General features: G+C 48.0%; 3 protein-coding genes across 3 annotated transcripts in view; all 3 read left to right on the top strand.

Moving 5' to 3' along the window:
• Positions 1–650: 650 nt before the first annotated feature.
• On the top strand, positions 651–2,020 carry Pmar_PMAR006551 (pyrroline carboxylate reductase, putative; the record flags this gene model as incomplete). The annotated part of the gene is made up of 8 exons (XM_002767116.1): positions 651–784; positions 835–933; positions 985–1,099; positions 1,148–1,217; positions 1,486–1,603; positions 1,646–1,757; positions 1,802–1,859; positions 1,911–2,020. The coding sequence occupies 8 exons, from the start codon at positions 651–653 to the stop codon at positions 2,018–2,020; spliced, it is 816 nt and encodes a 271-aa protein (XP_002767162.1).
• A 1,592-nt stretch (positions 2,021–3,612) lies between these two features.
• Positions 3,613–5,023, top strand: Pmar_PMAR006552 (ubiquitin-protein ligase CIP8, putative; the record flags this gene model as incomplete). Its single annotated transcript, XM_002767117.1, has 10 exons — positions 3,613–3,636; positions 3,691–3,738; positions 3,791–3,895; positions 3,940–3,991; positions 4,032–4,161; positions 4,313–4,335; positions 4,426–4,624; positions 4,668–4,775; positions 4,833–4,884; positions 4,976–5,023. 10 exons carry the CDS (start codon positions 3,613–3,615, stop codon positions 5,021–5,023), a joined length of 789 nt encoding a protein of 262 aa, XP_002767163.1.
• Positions 5,024–5,847: 824 nt separating this feature from the next.
• Pmar_PMAR006553 (hypothetical protein) overlaps positions 5,848–12,905 on the top strand; it is a gene marked incomplete at both ends in the record, with an annotated part of 13,483 nt that continues 6,425 nt past the window's right edge. Inside the window, 26 exons of the mRNA XM_002767118.1 lie at positions 5,848–5,997; positions 6,159–6,734; positions 6,787–6,837; positions 7,192–7,269; positions 7,470–7,580; positions 7,630–7,722; positions 7,769–7,834; positions 7,880–7,948; positions 8,211–8,273; positions 8,320–8,376; positions 8,570–8,779; positions 8,828–8,959; positions 9,003–9,050; positions 9,275–9,358; positions 9,406–9,520; positions 10,013–10,148; positions 10,572–10,656; positions 10,874–11,095; positions 11,493–11,549; positions 11,593–11,691; positions 11,734–11,872; positions 11,921–12,009; positions 12,213–12,293; positions 12,343–12,450; positions 12,474–12,609; positions 12,668–12,756. Coding sequence (XP_002767164.1) covers positions 5,848–5,997; positions 6,159–6,734; positions 6,787–6,837; positions 7,192–7,269; positions 7,470–7,580; positions 7,630–7,722; positions 7,769–7,834; positions 7,880–7,948; positions 8,211–8,273; positions 8,320–8,376; positions 8,570–8,779; positions 8,828–8,959; positions 9,003–9,050; positions 9,275–9,358; positions 9,406–9,520; positions 10,013–10,148; positions 10,572–10,656; positions 10,874–11,095; positions 11,493–11,549; positions 11,593–11,691; positions 11,734–11,872; positions 11,921–12,009; positions 12,213–12,293; positions 12,343–12,450; positions 12,474–12,609; positions 12,668–12,756 — 3,144 coding nt within the window. The remainder of the gene's footprint in view (positions 5,998–6,158; positions 6,735–6,786; positions 6,838–7,191; positions 7,270–7,469; positions 7,581–7,629; positions 7,723–7,768; positions 7,835–7,879; positions 7,949–8,210; positions 8,274–8,319; positions 8,377–8,569; positions 8,780–8,827; positions 8,960–9,002; positions 9,051–9,274; positions 9,359–9,405; positions 9,521–10,012; positions 10,149–10,571; positions 10,657–10,873; positions 11,096–11,492; positions 11,550–11,592; positions 11,692–11,733; positions 11,873–11,920; positions 12,010–12,212; positions 12,294–12,342; positions 12,451–12,473; positions 12,610–12,667; positions 12,757–12,905) is intronic.

Consider the following 12,905-nt stretch of genomic DNA (forward strand, 5'->3'; position numbering starts at 1 on the left):
TATGACATACCTACAGCAGTGGACCTGAAGCTGAGTGAAGTAACGCTTGGGAATTTTCGTGAGTTCCGCCGGAATCGTCATCGTCGTTGCCGTGATCGAAATCAAAAGCTTCCTGAGTGAACGCCCAAGGCTTGCGTTGTGTCGTCTGTCCCCAAAGCTCCCTCCTCTGTGTTGATCGCGCGCATTCATTCCCTCTCTTAGACGTTCGTGTCAGTGTGGGGAAATATGTACACGTTCAACTCATATTTTGGTGACAATATGGAAATTCTGATAAAATTTCCGGAAACTCTCGTTGATTCCTGTACGATCCTATACGGATGTAAACTCCTCTAATCAGTGGAGGAACTCTTAACCTCAACTGAGGAAAGCGAACATATTTTCCAACACTTGTTGGTGTACACCATGTGGACGGGTCTAGTGTCTTTTCTACAGAGTGTCACCAAGGCGGAATATTCACATGGCCAACGAAGCGTGTTGATGAAATTAAGGAAGTTCTGGGAACTTTTTGAGAGTTGATGTCGGTTGTCGCACACTTTTGCCCTCAAGTCGTGTGAGAATCTATGATATCGTTAGGAAACTCTTGAGCTCAGCTGAGGAAAGTGAAAATAGGTTTTAACACTTGCAGGCTTCGTATTATCCATAAGCATATAATGTCCTCCCCTCTGAGTGTCGGATTCATCGGTGGTGGTAACATGTGTGAAGCTCTGCTGAAGGGTCTGCTTTCTTCCCACATCACTGCGGAGAACAAGGTCATCATCAGCGAGCCGCTACAGTCCCGTGAAGAGTGAGTCTTGAATTCCCTCAGTGAAGACCGATGAGTGCCTCTATTTTCAGGTATCTTCGAAAGACTTATCCCGGTATTCACATCACTGCTAAAAATGCTGATGTTGTTTCCGCTCAGTGTGACGTCGTATTTGTCGCAGTCAAACCACAGTAGAGCTTCTATACCGCGAATTTAGTAGGTGAATGATCAGAAATTTTCAGGATGTTGAAGTCGGCTCTTAGTGGACTCAATTTCACTCAAAAGCCTCTCATCATATCTATCTGCGCTGGTGTATCTCTCGAGACGCTCTCGCAGCTGATGCCGAGCCAAAGGATCGTAAGCCTTGTTGTTGTTCACGTGTGTTGGTGTGGAAGGTTCGCTCAGGTTCGTGTTATGCCTAATACTCCAGCTCTCGTTGGCGCTGGGGCTTCAGCTTTCTGCATGGGAGCTTCATGTAATACCAACGGCTAAGTGATAGTTAACGCGGTATTGTGAAACAGTTTAGGGAGTTTTTAATAATGACGTCAGTGTGGGAGAATATATACATGGTTAACTACATGTGTTGGTGACAAGATAGAAATTCTGAGGAAACTTTGGGAAATTATTATTGGTTTCTGTACATTTCCACCCGAATTCGTATATAAACTCCCCTAAGCTTAGCTGAGGAAAGCAAGCGTATATTCCTCCAACACTGAACGGTGTGATTATGAATGTGGTGCCAGGCACGGAACAGGATCGCGCCCTCGCGAACAAGTTGCTCGAATGTTTCTCTGGCGTCGTCGTTGCTATTGATGAGAAACTGATCGATGCGGTGACTGGTCTCTCAGGAAGTGGCCCTGCGTGAGTTGACTGCCGCTTGGTGGTGACCACTATTTTAAGCAGTTATTTTTTCCTCTTTATTGAAGCCCTCGCTGACGGTGCGGTCCAACAGGGACTTCCTCGGGCTCAGGCGTTGAAGCTGGCAGCGCAGACCTGTGTGGGAGCAGGAAAAATGGTAATTTATTTTTTTCTTCATTTTTTCCGTCTAGTATTGTTCAGGTATTGGAGTCTGGCAGACACCCGGGTGAGCTGAAGGATAGTGTGTGCAGTCCTGCTGGTGAGAAAATAATCGCGAATGTTATTGGCTCGGACCCCGTATGATTCACAGGTACAACGATCGCTGGCGTCGCCGCCCTGGAGCGTAATGGATTCCGTAGTGCAGCTATGGAAGCAGTTAAGGCTGCCACTGAGAGGAGTAGAGAGCTTTCGAAGATATAGAATACACCTCTGATGACGAATGTGATGATGACCAATCTACTGTTCCGATGATTTTCTTGTGATGTCTTGATGCGTTGAGATATGAGGAGAACACCCGAAAGGAACTCGCCTAGTCTCATAGTGGCTGAATATAGTACAGCGTACATATAAGCTCACTAAAACTGCCGTTGTTACCTGATCGTGACTCAATAGTGGCTCATATGAGTTGGAGAAAGTTGTAAAGATCTCTGCCTATTGATTATTGGCTGCTATGCAATTGCATCAGCGAACATTCAACGATAAGAATGAACAACATTGCCTCTGATAGTGTAACAGCCATTTGTGCGTGGTCTTCATTGCCGAGCTACTCTCACTGAATCATCATCACAAGAACAGAAAACACCCTGGCCTGATGGACCATTTCCCCGTAACGGCTGCCTTGGAGAATCTGCTGTCAGTGTACATCAGTGGAGGTTTGTGGCTCAGCGATGGAAAATGAGAATATTATGATGATGCCGACACAATAAAATACTAATGAGATACGGTAAAGACGTCATAGGTAGACTATGCTGCAACGGGTTGCTTCGGAAAAAGAACCAAACACACAGAGAAATTAATGTCGCGAAGCAAGAGTAGGCTTGAGGAATGTTAAGTGGGCAAGATCGTTCGAGCAATGTGAATTCCACTACGGTGAACAATTTCCTTAGACTTTCCTTAAAATTTGATATCATTTAAGGAGATTCTCTTGGGGCTTTGACTACTATGTTGAGTTTCCCTTCGGAAGATTCCCACTTGTCTGTGGTACATCTGAAGTGGGAAAAATTAGGTGAATTTTTTTACCTCATTTTTAGTCATTTCGTTCGCGGCATGTCAGAGCAGGGCTTTGACCGACCGCCCACTGGGACAGTGGATCCCGGGGCTCAAGTGGAGGGCCTCATGTTGCCTTACCCTTCAAGAGGAATGTTCGTGAGCAGTAGTAGTACTAGTACTAGTAAAAGTAACTATAAAAGGGTTATGGTAAGAAGGCCGGTCTGAGGCGTGTTGTGAAGGGCTTCGTATTCAGGACAGTTCACTGCTGGATGAATTCGGCGTCTCAACTAACTTAGTAAGATGCCACTTGGGAAGGGTTTTATTGGTGATTATCAGGAGAGAGGCTCCAGAGTACACTCCCCAGACTATATGTGGATGATACAACAGCGTCGGCACTCTGAAGCTAATGAGGGTAGTAGCTGTTTGCCTTAGTAGTGAGGGTGAAGGTCTTTCAGTCTACCCCTCGACCCGTCGGGAGGAGTCGGGATGCTCTGTAGAGTGGATAACAAGGGTAAGTGGATACAACAGGCTTGAAGGCGAGAGTCACCATTGCAGAGTTCTGAGCCGAGTCGTTACGGACGACCCCCTCCCCCTTCTCCCCTCAGCTCAGTAGACAATCCAACACACTATTTCCGGGAATATGATGGGAGAGTGGTACCACTGATGGTGATGATGGTTGAGGAGGACATTTTCAGATGGGTTCATTCGAGAGAACGCCACTCAATTTCTATACGCACGGATGGAACAGTATTGGTAGCAGTAGCTACTCCTCATCGTCGAGCGTGGTTTCCCCTAGTATCGCTATGACTAAGTCAAACGTGTCTTCGGTAGGTTAGGAGGGGGGATGGGAAATTTTCAAGTTTATAGTTAGATGGTGTTAGCTTGTGTCCATGGGGCTCCCTCGTGGATTTGAATGGAAGTTCGGCGAGGTGTGGTATGGCTTGGAGCGGTATTTGTTAGAGGAGGCCTTCGAGCGTGCAGTCAAGTATCCTTGCGGGGAACGGGAAGCAGCTATTGGGTGCTTATGGCGGTTACTATGATCGAGAGAATCTGTGGAGGAAAAAGCATAGGAAACTGAGCAGCCACGTACGTCGTTCTCGAGTAGAGGTAAGATACGTTCCCCCGACTAGTCCTATGCTGGCTTCCACGAAGGGAGAAGTAGTGCGGTAGGGCCAGGAGAAAGTAAGCCCACGAAAACAGGCAGGTTGAGTGCTCCTGGTAGTGATCAAATCTGAGCCGGCCGCGGCTAAGGAGGAGGAAGATGGGCAGAAGCACATGGTCAGAATAGAAGGGGAGGAGTCTATTGCTGGTGAGAATGGTCAGCTGCATGCGTCGATGACAACGAGGAAATTGTGAGAATTTCTTGCTGGGTTTGTACACTTCTATTATATGTCGTAGTGTAGTATACTCCTGAGCTGAGCTGTGAAGGCAAGCATATATTACAACTCCTCCAGATGCTTGTGGTTGCCACTTGTGTGGAACTTTCATGCAGTATCGTCTCAGAGGTAGGCGGAAGGACGATAACAGTGAGGAACTTGTTGCCGATATTTTGTGTAAGTTTTGTATTTTCGGGCGCGCGCTTTTTGCTGTGACTAGCACTTTTGATATAAGTTTAGGTACTGGGAATGACAGAAGCGATGGTGGGAGTGAAGTTTGCCGGTCGGACCCAGTGGTCGGGGCTAGGGAACTTCCCGAAGCCGCGGTTCAGTTGACTGCTGGGCTGCAGTCGCTTATTGAGGTGTTGGAAGCTGATACAGGCAAGAGCTCAACAAGGGGTCTGGACGAACATAAAATTGGCGCTATCGCAGCACACAGGTGAGGAGGGTGAGTGGGCAGCTGTGTGATGAGGTGGTGGTAGGTACGATGGTGGTATGAGAGGAGTTAAGTGCTCGATATGCATGGATGAGTTGAGGGAAGGGGATATGGTCAAGTGCCTGCCATGTGTTCATAACTTCCACGCGAAATGGTAAGAACATGCTCATTCGATAGAGCTGATTAGCTTGTTGTTGTTGATCCCTTTCAGTATAGACCACTGGCTGCGAGTGAACCATCGCTGCCCTGTGTGCAAGTATAATGTGAGTCGAAGGCGATAGGAAGATGGTCCTCTTTTTTATGTTGTGGAAACAACTGTCTTTTCTGTTGTCGTCGTCGTCCACAGTTTTTTAGAGTCGTACAGTAGCCAAATTTGAGAGGATTTTTTCTGCTATAAAGTAAACCCCGCTGAGTCGATGGTGAGGCTGTTGCTATTCTTCTGTTGTGTGCGCTCATGTTGTTTGATTAAACCTGGTCTAATTTCGTGGCGCGTGATAAAGTCGCGGATAGTAAGCGATTCCATGTGGTTTCATGTGAAGATACTTGTGATCTGTGTTTGTCAATAACTAGAGAGGCACTATTCGGGCAAGTTAACTTTTTAAAGTCCGATCAAATCGAACTAGGAATGTTGTTACCACTTTCCTGTTACAGTATTCCCCCTCCCCCGAGTTTGAGTATTCGTTGTCGTTAATAACGGTAATTGTTTCCGCTGAATCGGTAGTTATGTGCGAGTTGGATCGGAATTGTGGTCGCTTAGTGGACTTGTTTTGAATCGTTTCCTGCGCCTACGTACAGTATCTTTACAGTTGTTCTCCCTCCTATTTTGGGAGTTCCTGTGAATGTGTTTTTCATCAGGCCTGAGGGCCGTAGTGGTGGCTCTAGTCGCTACAGCAAACGGAGTAAGATTACGATTAAGCCATGGTGTGGTATGGTTTCCTGTTCAGAAACTGGACCCGCCGAACTTAGCCACGAAGGTATTATACGCTCACATTGGTGACGACCCCACCAAATGGGAAGTACTCACAGCGTTCAAGCGTGGCGCGAGTCGGGCCATGCGGGTGAAACTGAGGAGCTCTTTCACAGAGAGGGTCGTACAGCCCTACTACTGCAGTATGATGGAACGTGCTCCATCTAGTGACATTGCTACCGCAATTTGCACAAAACCCGGGGGAAAACCAGCGGATAAACGTTCGGTGTATTTTCATTTTCCCACACATGAAGATGCGATGGAGTTCGCGGAGGTGTGGGGTAACCTGCATCGGTACAAAACGCCCGTCGAGCTCACCAAGGAGATACCCAATGAGGAGCAAGTCCACGAAGATTGGGATGCAGTGTTGGAAAGAACGAGGGCTAATGTCGTTGAGGCCGACGGCGAGGTGGGGAGTATTTGACGACTTTAGATTTTCCAGAGAGTTTTTGTGATAATTTTGGAGCTCTTTAGTTGGTGTTGTTTAGCATATGTGGTAGTTTTCCATAGGAGTATATAGGAATTAGTGGTTATGTGATAAGTTTCTGGAAGTTGCTCTTGGTGGTTTAGGCGAATTACGCAAGTCTAGTACGGTATGTTCGGATCGGCTCGGATCCCGACAAGTTTGTGGTGACGCACGCTCATCGTGATGGTGACGCTGGCGTACGGTTGTTGAGGTTGGCGGAAGAGAAGGCCCATTTGTGGGATCTGCAGGAGACCTTTCATTGTGATGATATTTCCGCGGAGCCCTGGGGGAAATTCGTAGAGGCGAAGTGCGCCAGGCCGGAAAACCCAAAGAAGAAATTCCTGTTTGTGATTAATTTTGAAACCCAAGATGATGCGGTTTACTTTGCTGAGAAATGGGGAGCCCCTTTCACAGCGGAGGAAGCGAGTGAGGAGGCACAGTCTAGTGAACGAGTCGATCATAGTGGCGATGAGGTGAAGGACAGTCATAGCACTGCTGAGCCCGATAGCAGCGTTGAATCATCAACTGCTGGACTTGACGATAGTAATGAGGACAAGGCTGGCGAGGAGAAGGAGGATAATTCCGATGGAGATGATGATGATGATGATAATGATGATGTGGTCCCTCCTGAGGAGACTCCTGGTGGGGGGACCGATAGTGGAGGAGGAGATGAGGACGAGGTAAGTTGGGGACTTCACTTACCGTATACAGTTTATGGTTGTCTCCTTCTAGTCTCCCGGATCTGGGTCTCAAGAAATGGAAACAGGGGAAGGAACTCAAGAGGTGGGTGTGCCTTCGACTCAAGCATGAGGTTTCTCTATACGTCGATGAGGGCTCTTCCTGTAGAGAGTATCACAAGTCGGTATCAGGAATGATATCAAACTGTGGCCACATGACTTGTCGCAACACGAAAATTGAGGGAGAGAGAGAAAAGCATTCAATTCCAGCCCTCTCGAATTTTGTCGACAGTAATTTCTGATAGGGTCAAATATGAAAATCCTACCAGTAATCGTCCGAAAAATTTCAAGTGTAAGTGATGAAATTAATCGATAAGTGTTTTCCATCATCGCGGCAACTCGTCGGTTCAGCAAGACTACTCACCTCGAGCGCTGACTGGCAACATATCTCTTCGCACAGGCCTCTAGCGACGACGTCGAACCGGCCTTGGCATCGGACGATGACTCTAATGCTTCTGAGTGGGGAAATTATTCTCAGGTGAGGCGATTATTGTCGCGGATGTTAACTATCGTGGCATGGAGTACGAGGACACATGCACATGGTCACTAAATGTGTCGGTAACAGTGTAAAATTCTAAGGCAATTTTTCTGGGAAATTCGCTCTGGTTTCTGTACTTTCCTACTCGGATTCGTAGACAAACCTTCCAAGCTTGGTTGAGGAAAGCTGGTTGGCATCAGGTCTCGCAAGCGCTTCCTATTGTTGAGGATGATTCGGCTTATGCTGAGACAGAGGGTGGTCATAGCACCAGCCGAGCATTACGCAGTGAGGAAGGAGAGCGGTCTCGAGAGGTGGGGTTGGTGATTTTTTGCACTACCATTCATTTGTCTACCATTACAGGTTCCGGAGACAGGAGCTGACGAGTATGTTATCCCTGAGAGCTTGCCGACCTTTCAAGATGTAGGAGATTTCACTACGGACAGCGACGACGAGGTAGGGGGTTCTTCTCACTTGGCGGGAATTATCGTTGTTGGCTTAGGACGATCATACGGCTGCTGCTCGACTTGCATCAAATGTTGAGGAGGAGTTCTCTGCAGGAGATGAGGTGGGCACTCTGAGTTGTGGGGTTGAAGGTATCGGACTTGTGCAGGAGACCCAAGAGGAGGAAGCTAAGTTAAGGCATTCCTCGGAGGGTAACGCGGACGGTGAGGGGCTGAAGGTAGGTGTGGGGAGAAGAGACGAGTTGTTTAATTTCACAGCGTGAATCGAACTGTTGCCAAACTCGAAAGTACGAAGGCGTGAACAAATACTGTAAGAAGATGATATACATAGTTTTATACTCTTTGAGTTTTGTAATTGAAAGAACAGTAACGAATTTTTTCACGTGAATTGAGTACTGCAATTTCAGAAACTCTACATTGTTGTATTCTCGACGTTGAAAAGTAACTTCGAAATATGGTTCATATTGCCAGACTCCTCAGGCTGATGAATCGGAAGGTGACACTGTCGATGACGATGACAGGCTCTCACCGGACAATGAGGAGGTAGGGACTGCCCGAGTGACTAGTGGGTCCTGGTTGGCACTAACAGGTTGCGCCGTCATCCGAAGTGGAGGGGAGTGATGGAATCTTCGTGCCCACTGACGAGGTTAGAAGCAGTGGTTCCTCGGGTGGTGGTGGTGGTGGTGATTTCCAATATTTCCAGGCGGGCTTTGGCACTTGTCGAGAGTTTCGCCCTCGGCATAGTTATCGGTATGGGAAAATTACCGCTTTTGATACACCAGGAAGGAGATTCAAGGCATGTCTCTGAGTGGGAATTTTGTTGGAGGGAAACGGCTCAGGTTCGGAGGCGTTACAAGAAGGAGGCGGAGGTCGCCGCGTGCGAGGAGGTGGCGGTCAGGCCCAAGCATCGAGTTGACCTCAACGATTGGCTGATTCCGGTGAAATGCACCATTGGAGGTGGCGCTGGTGCTGAGACGGTAGAGGGGAAGATCCGATGCGACTCGGAGTATGAAGCAAGAACTTTGGCCAAGCAGTGGGGCGGGTTTGATGTGAGTCGTTGAGGTCCCAGGTTCGATCCCCACAGCGTGCATTTTTAGGATCCCTCCTGGGTTCCTGGCCTATACTCTCTCCCTGGTATGGCTGGCAATAGCATGCGGCTGCCAGATGGAGTCGATAGTAGCAGCAGTGGATCGTGGTACTCCTACTCTCAAGGCTCGTGGGGGAAAGACGTAAGTCTCTACTACAGTCTTTACACGACAGTCTTTTTTTCAGAAGCATGGCGATCAGATATTGACAGATTCCCCACCGTCAGGGGGCGAGGTGAGTGCGGCTTGCTTGATCTACTCGTGGTATGGCGCAGTGTGGAAGAATATGCACGAAGTCAACTACATATGTTGGTGACAATATAGACATTTTGCGATTTTCTTGTTGTTTTTTTTGTATTTTTACCCGAACTCGCGGGTGGACTTCTATAATTAGTGAGAAAACTAAACGTGTATTCCTCCAACCGTATGGTGGATCTACGGTGGTCGTTGTTCTTGCAGTCCTGCAAAAAATTGATAGCCGATTTCTCAAAGGGTGAGGCTGATGATGTTATTGACTTTGACATACGCAACAGAGAGCTAACGGTAGGGTTGAAATATTCTGCATTCCTCTTGCGAGGTCTGTGCCTTAGGTGTTGCCTGGTGGAATGATACATCCACTGCAGTTGAGATGCGGTGAAGTGGAGGTGCCTCCAGAAGGAAAGGGCGCTACTTGGCTGGTCCGTGTGGATTGTCGAGACTCTCAAGGTGGGGTATAAGGCAACTACCAGTGCTGATAACAAGACAGAAGTTCTCCCTGGTTTTTGTACATTCTACTCGGAGTCGTATATTAATTACAATATATGTATACAACTATAATTCGAACGATCCAGGGGGGAAAGCTCATAGATTCTGACTCGCCATGTTCTGCTTTATACCCTGGGGTGAAAATCTATCAGGGAGTTTATCCCACTCTCGATTTGACACCCGTGTACACAAGAGTGTATTACTACTACTCATTCATTCATTGAGCGCTTAGATCCAACTATGGGACATGCGCGCTGCGAATAAAAGTAAATTCATACCACTTCCCTTTATCCAACGCAGTGTTCCGGATACACTTCCATCTTCCATGACGATCCTCAACGTCCCTTCTGACTAACTTCATCCATTTAGAATCAGTCTCGACTTTCGATTACCACTACCACTACTACTACTACTGTGATACATGTGCTATTACATTATAGTGTGATCTTGTAGTTTGCAGAGGGGAAATATATACTGGAGAGCGCCAGGTTGTGATCGATCAGGTCATGGTCGGTCTGGTGGAGGAGTGTTGGTATGCGGACGTCGCGAAGATGCTGAGATTTTGGCCAGGACTTGGGGTGGTTTTAAAGTGAGTTGTTATTGTTAACGATTCTTGTGATCGATGATCCAGGGAGAGGCCGGTCTTGGCACCCAAGGGAGCGCAGCGCAGTCTTCTGGATGGTTCCAATATGTTGTTATGTACCACAAGCAGGAGAGTAGAGCCTCGTCTACTACTACCACAACTACTACGACTACTACTACAACCACACCGGCTCCGACGACCACGTCTTGGTGGTATAAGTTCAATTACTTCTCGTGGTCGGGCTTCACAGCGGTATGAGATATTCTATCATGTCAGCTGGGATGTTGTGTGCTTCAGCCTGTCACCACCTCAACTACGACTACAACAACGACAACGACAACGCCCACCACTGCTACCACTACGCGGAGGGTGGGGATTGGAGTTGCGATAGAAAGACACTTATGTCCTTTTTCAGTCGTTCCTGGGCAGCTGCCAGGAAGTAGTTCGTCTGTCTGCTCCCAATGAGATGCCTCAGCAGATAGCCGATTTCGCATTTGCTAATCGCGGACTGCGGGTGAGTCTTTGGTGATGTTGGTGGTTGCTATGGGAAGATGTGCAAAAAATCAACTATGTGTGTTGATTGCAACTAGGTAGATCTACGGAATTCTCGTTGGTTTCGTGTGTGAGATAGTGAATAAACTCTCCCGAGCTTAGGATTCATAATGCATTGTTAGTGAAAAGGCCGCCCTCTAGCCCTCTTTGAATCCGCCATAGTTGATTAAGTGTTGTAGATATCACCTTGGGGTGCCAAGGGTGGCCCTGAGGAGTTCCTGACCTGTGACCCGGTCCGAGCCCCACCGGCCAAGGAGAAGGATGGTCGTTATCGCGTCTCAGCCAGCTGCTACATGGCAGCCTCATCTAGGATGTATGCCTACGCTGAGGAGGAGGGTATAGTGTGTGGATCATATTGGGATGCCCAGCTGCTGGCAGTCATGTGGGGAGGTTATGAACCTGTAAGTTTGGGAACTACCCGAATCGATCAATGGTCTGGATGGTGAAATAGATGTTCATTATCCTAACCTGAGCTCAGCAGTTTGCTCACTATACAAGTCGGGTAAGAATGTACATAAACCAATAAGAATTTTCCAAAATTTTCTCAGGAAGTTCATGTGGTTAAACATGTGCTTATTTTCCCACATTGGCAGTGACATGTGTTCTCGTTATTTTTTCAAGAGATCCCCACCAACCGAGCCGCCACCCACGACTACGACTACGACTGAGGCACCGAGGGTTCATAGGCAACAGTCCTCGTGGTGGATGGTCCATGCCTCTGGAGGATATACATGGGATAACCCTCCTACTGTGAGGCCTCATGTGCTTTCTGATGACGACTCACACGTTGTCTGTCAGCCGCGGCCGACTACTACTACCACCAGCACAACTACTACAACCACGCGGAAACCCAGGGTGAGTTGATCTGAAGTCGCTGCTTATATAATGGTGTCTCTAGTCGCGGTATCCCACCTGCGAGACCATGCGGCCCGACTGGTCCTACGGCGAGGCAGTAGACGAGGTCGTTGATTTCGTAGTGTATGGCAGACAGCTACAGGTGAGTTTAGATTCATGATGGGGTCGTAGAAAGCAGTGATAGGTACGTCCTTCCTATGCGGATAGCGTTATGTCGCTGATCTGTGAGCAAGTTATGGAGCTTCCGATGAGGCATGGGGCTGCTGCTGCTGCCTACCAGCCGGAGCAGTGGTCGGTGCCTGTGAAGTGTGGTGATGCTGAAGGTGAGTGTTTGTTTGGTATGGTTCTGCTAAGTTGATAATTGTGGACAGGTCAAGGGTTTGTCAGTCAAGGGAGAATCTATTGTGGATCTTATTACGATGCTCAACTACTTTCAATACAGTGGGGCGGATACAGAGCGGTAAAAATAGCTGACTACTTTCCGAGTTCATGTCTTCATGTCAGCAGACTACGACCACTACTACGACAACCACCACTACTACTACGACAACCACAGCGGCGAGGGTTCATCAGCGATCTTGGTATTACTACTACTCTGGCTATGGCTCCCGAGCAGCGGTAAAATCAGGCTGTGGGTCGAACTTGGACTCGGTAGCTCTATAGGTTCCCCAAACGACTACTCATGCTCCCACGACTACGACGACTACGACGACTACGACGACTACGACCACTGCTACGCCTAAGGTGGCTGTACTATTGATGAATCTTGATGAGATTTGTTCCTGTTGCTCAGAATCGCTTCGGGAGCTGCACCCGTATGCAGTTCGGAAGTGTATTCACGATGACCACTGGCTCGTATGATACTCTACTCGACGCTGTATCGGCTAGTCGTGAACTGAAGGTGGGTAGAAGTCCGCTGATCAGGAACTCGATCACGTTTTAAAGGTCGCACCAGTTGGCAGGAGAAGAACCCGGTCGATGTCTTGTGATAGAGTTACACTAGATCCTACACCGTGGCGAGGAAATTGGTATGTGCCTGTGGAGTGCCAGAATAATGAAAGTGAGTGGAGATCATAATCGCCTTGTTGTGGCCATGGTTGTGAATGTTGTTGGTTCAGATCCGGGAAGCTATGATAACGCCAACGTCGTATGTGGATCTTATTGGGAAGCGGAGATGTTCGCCGTCCTGTGGGGAGGCTATGAACCGGTGAGTTCACTGCTGTTGTTGTTGTTGTTGTTGTTGTTGTTGTTGGTGGTGGCGGTGGTGGTCTCAGCTCAAGTTGTAGCGAGTGTAGCTGTTGTAGGAGTAGATTGGATTCAAAGTTATATATTGTCAAACAATCGGCAAATATTTGG

The sequence above is a fragment of the Perkinsus marinus genome (genome assembly GCF_000006405.1).
Source record: "Perkinsus marinus ATCC 50983 genomic scaffold scf_1104296971186, whole genome shotgun sequence".
Classification (NCBI taxonomy): Eukaryota; Perkinsozoa; order Perkinsida; family Perkinsidae; genus Perkinsus; species Perkinsus marinus.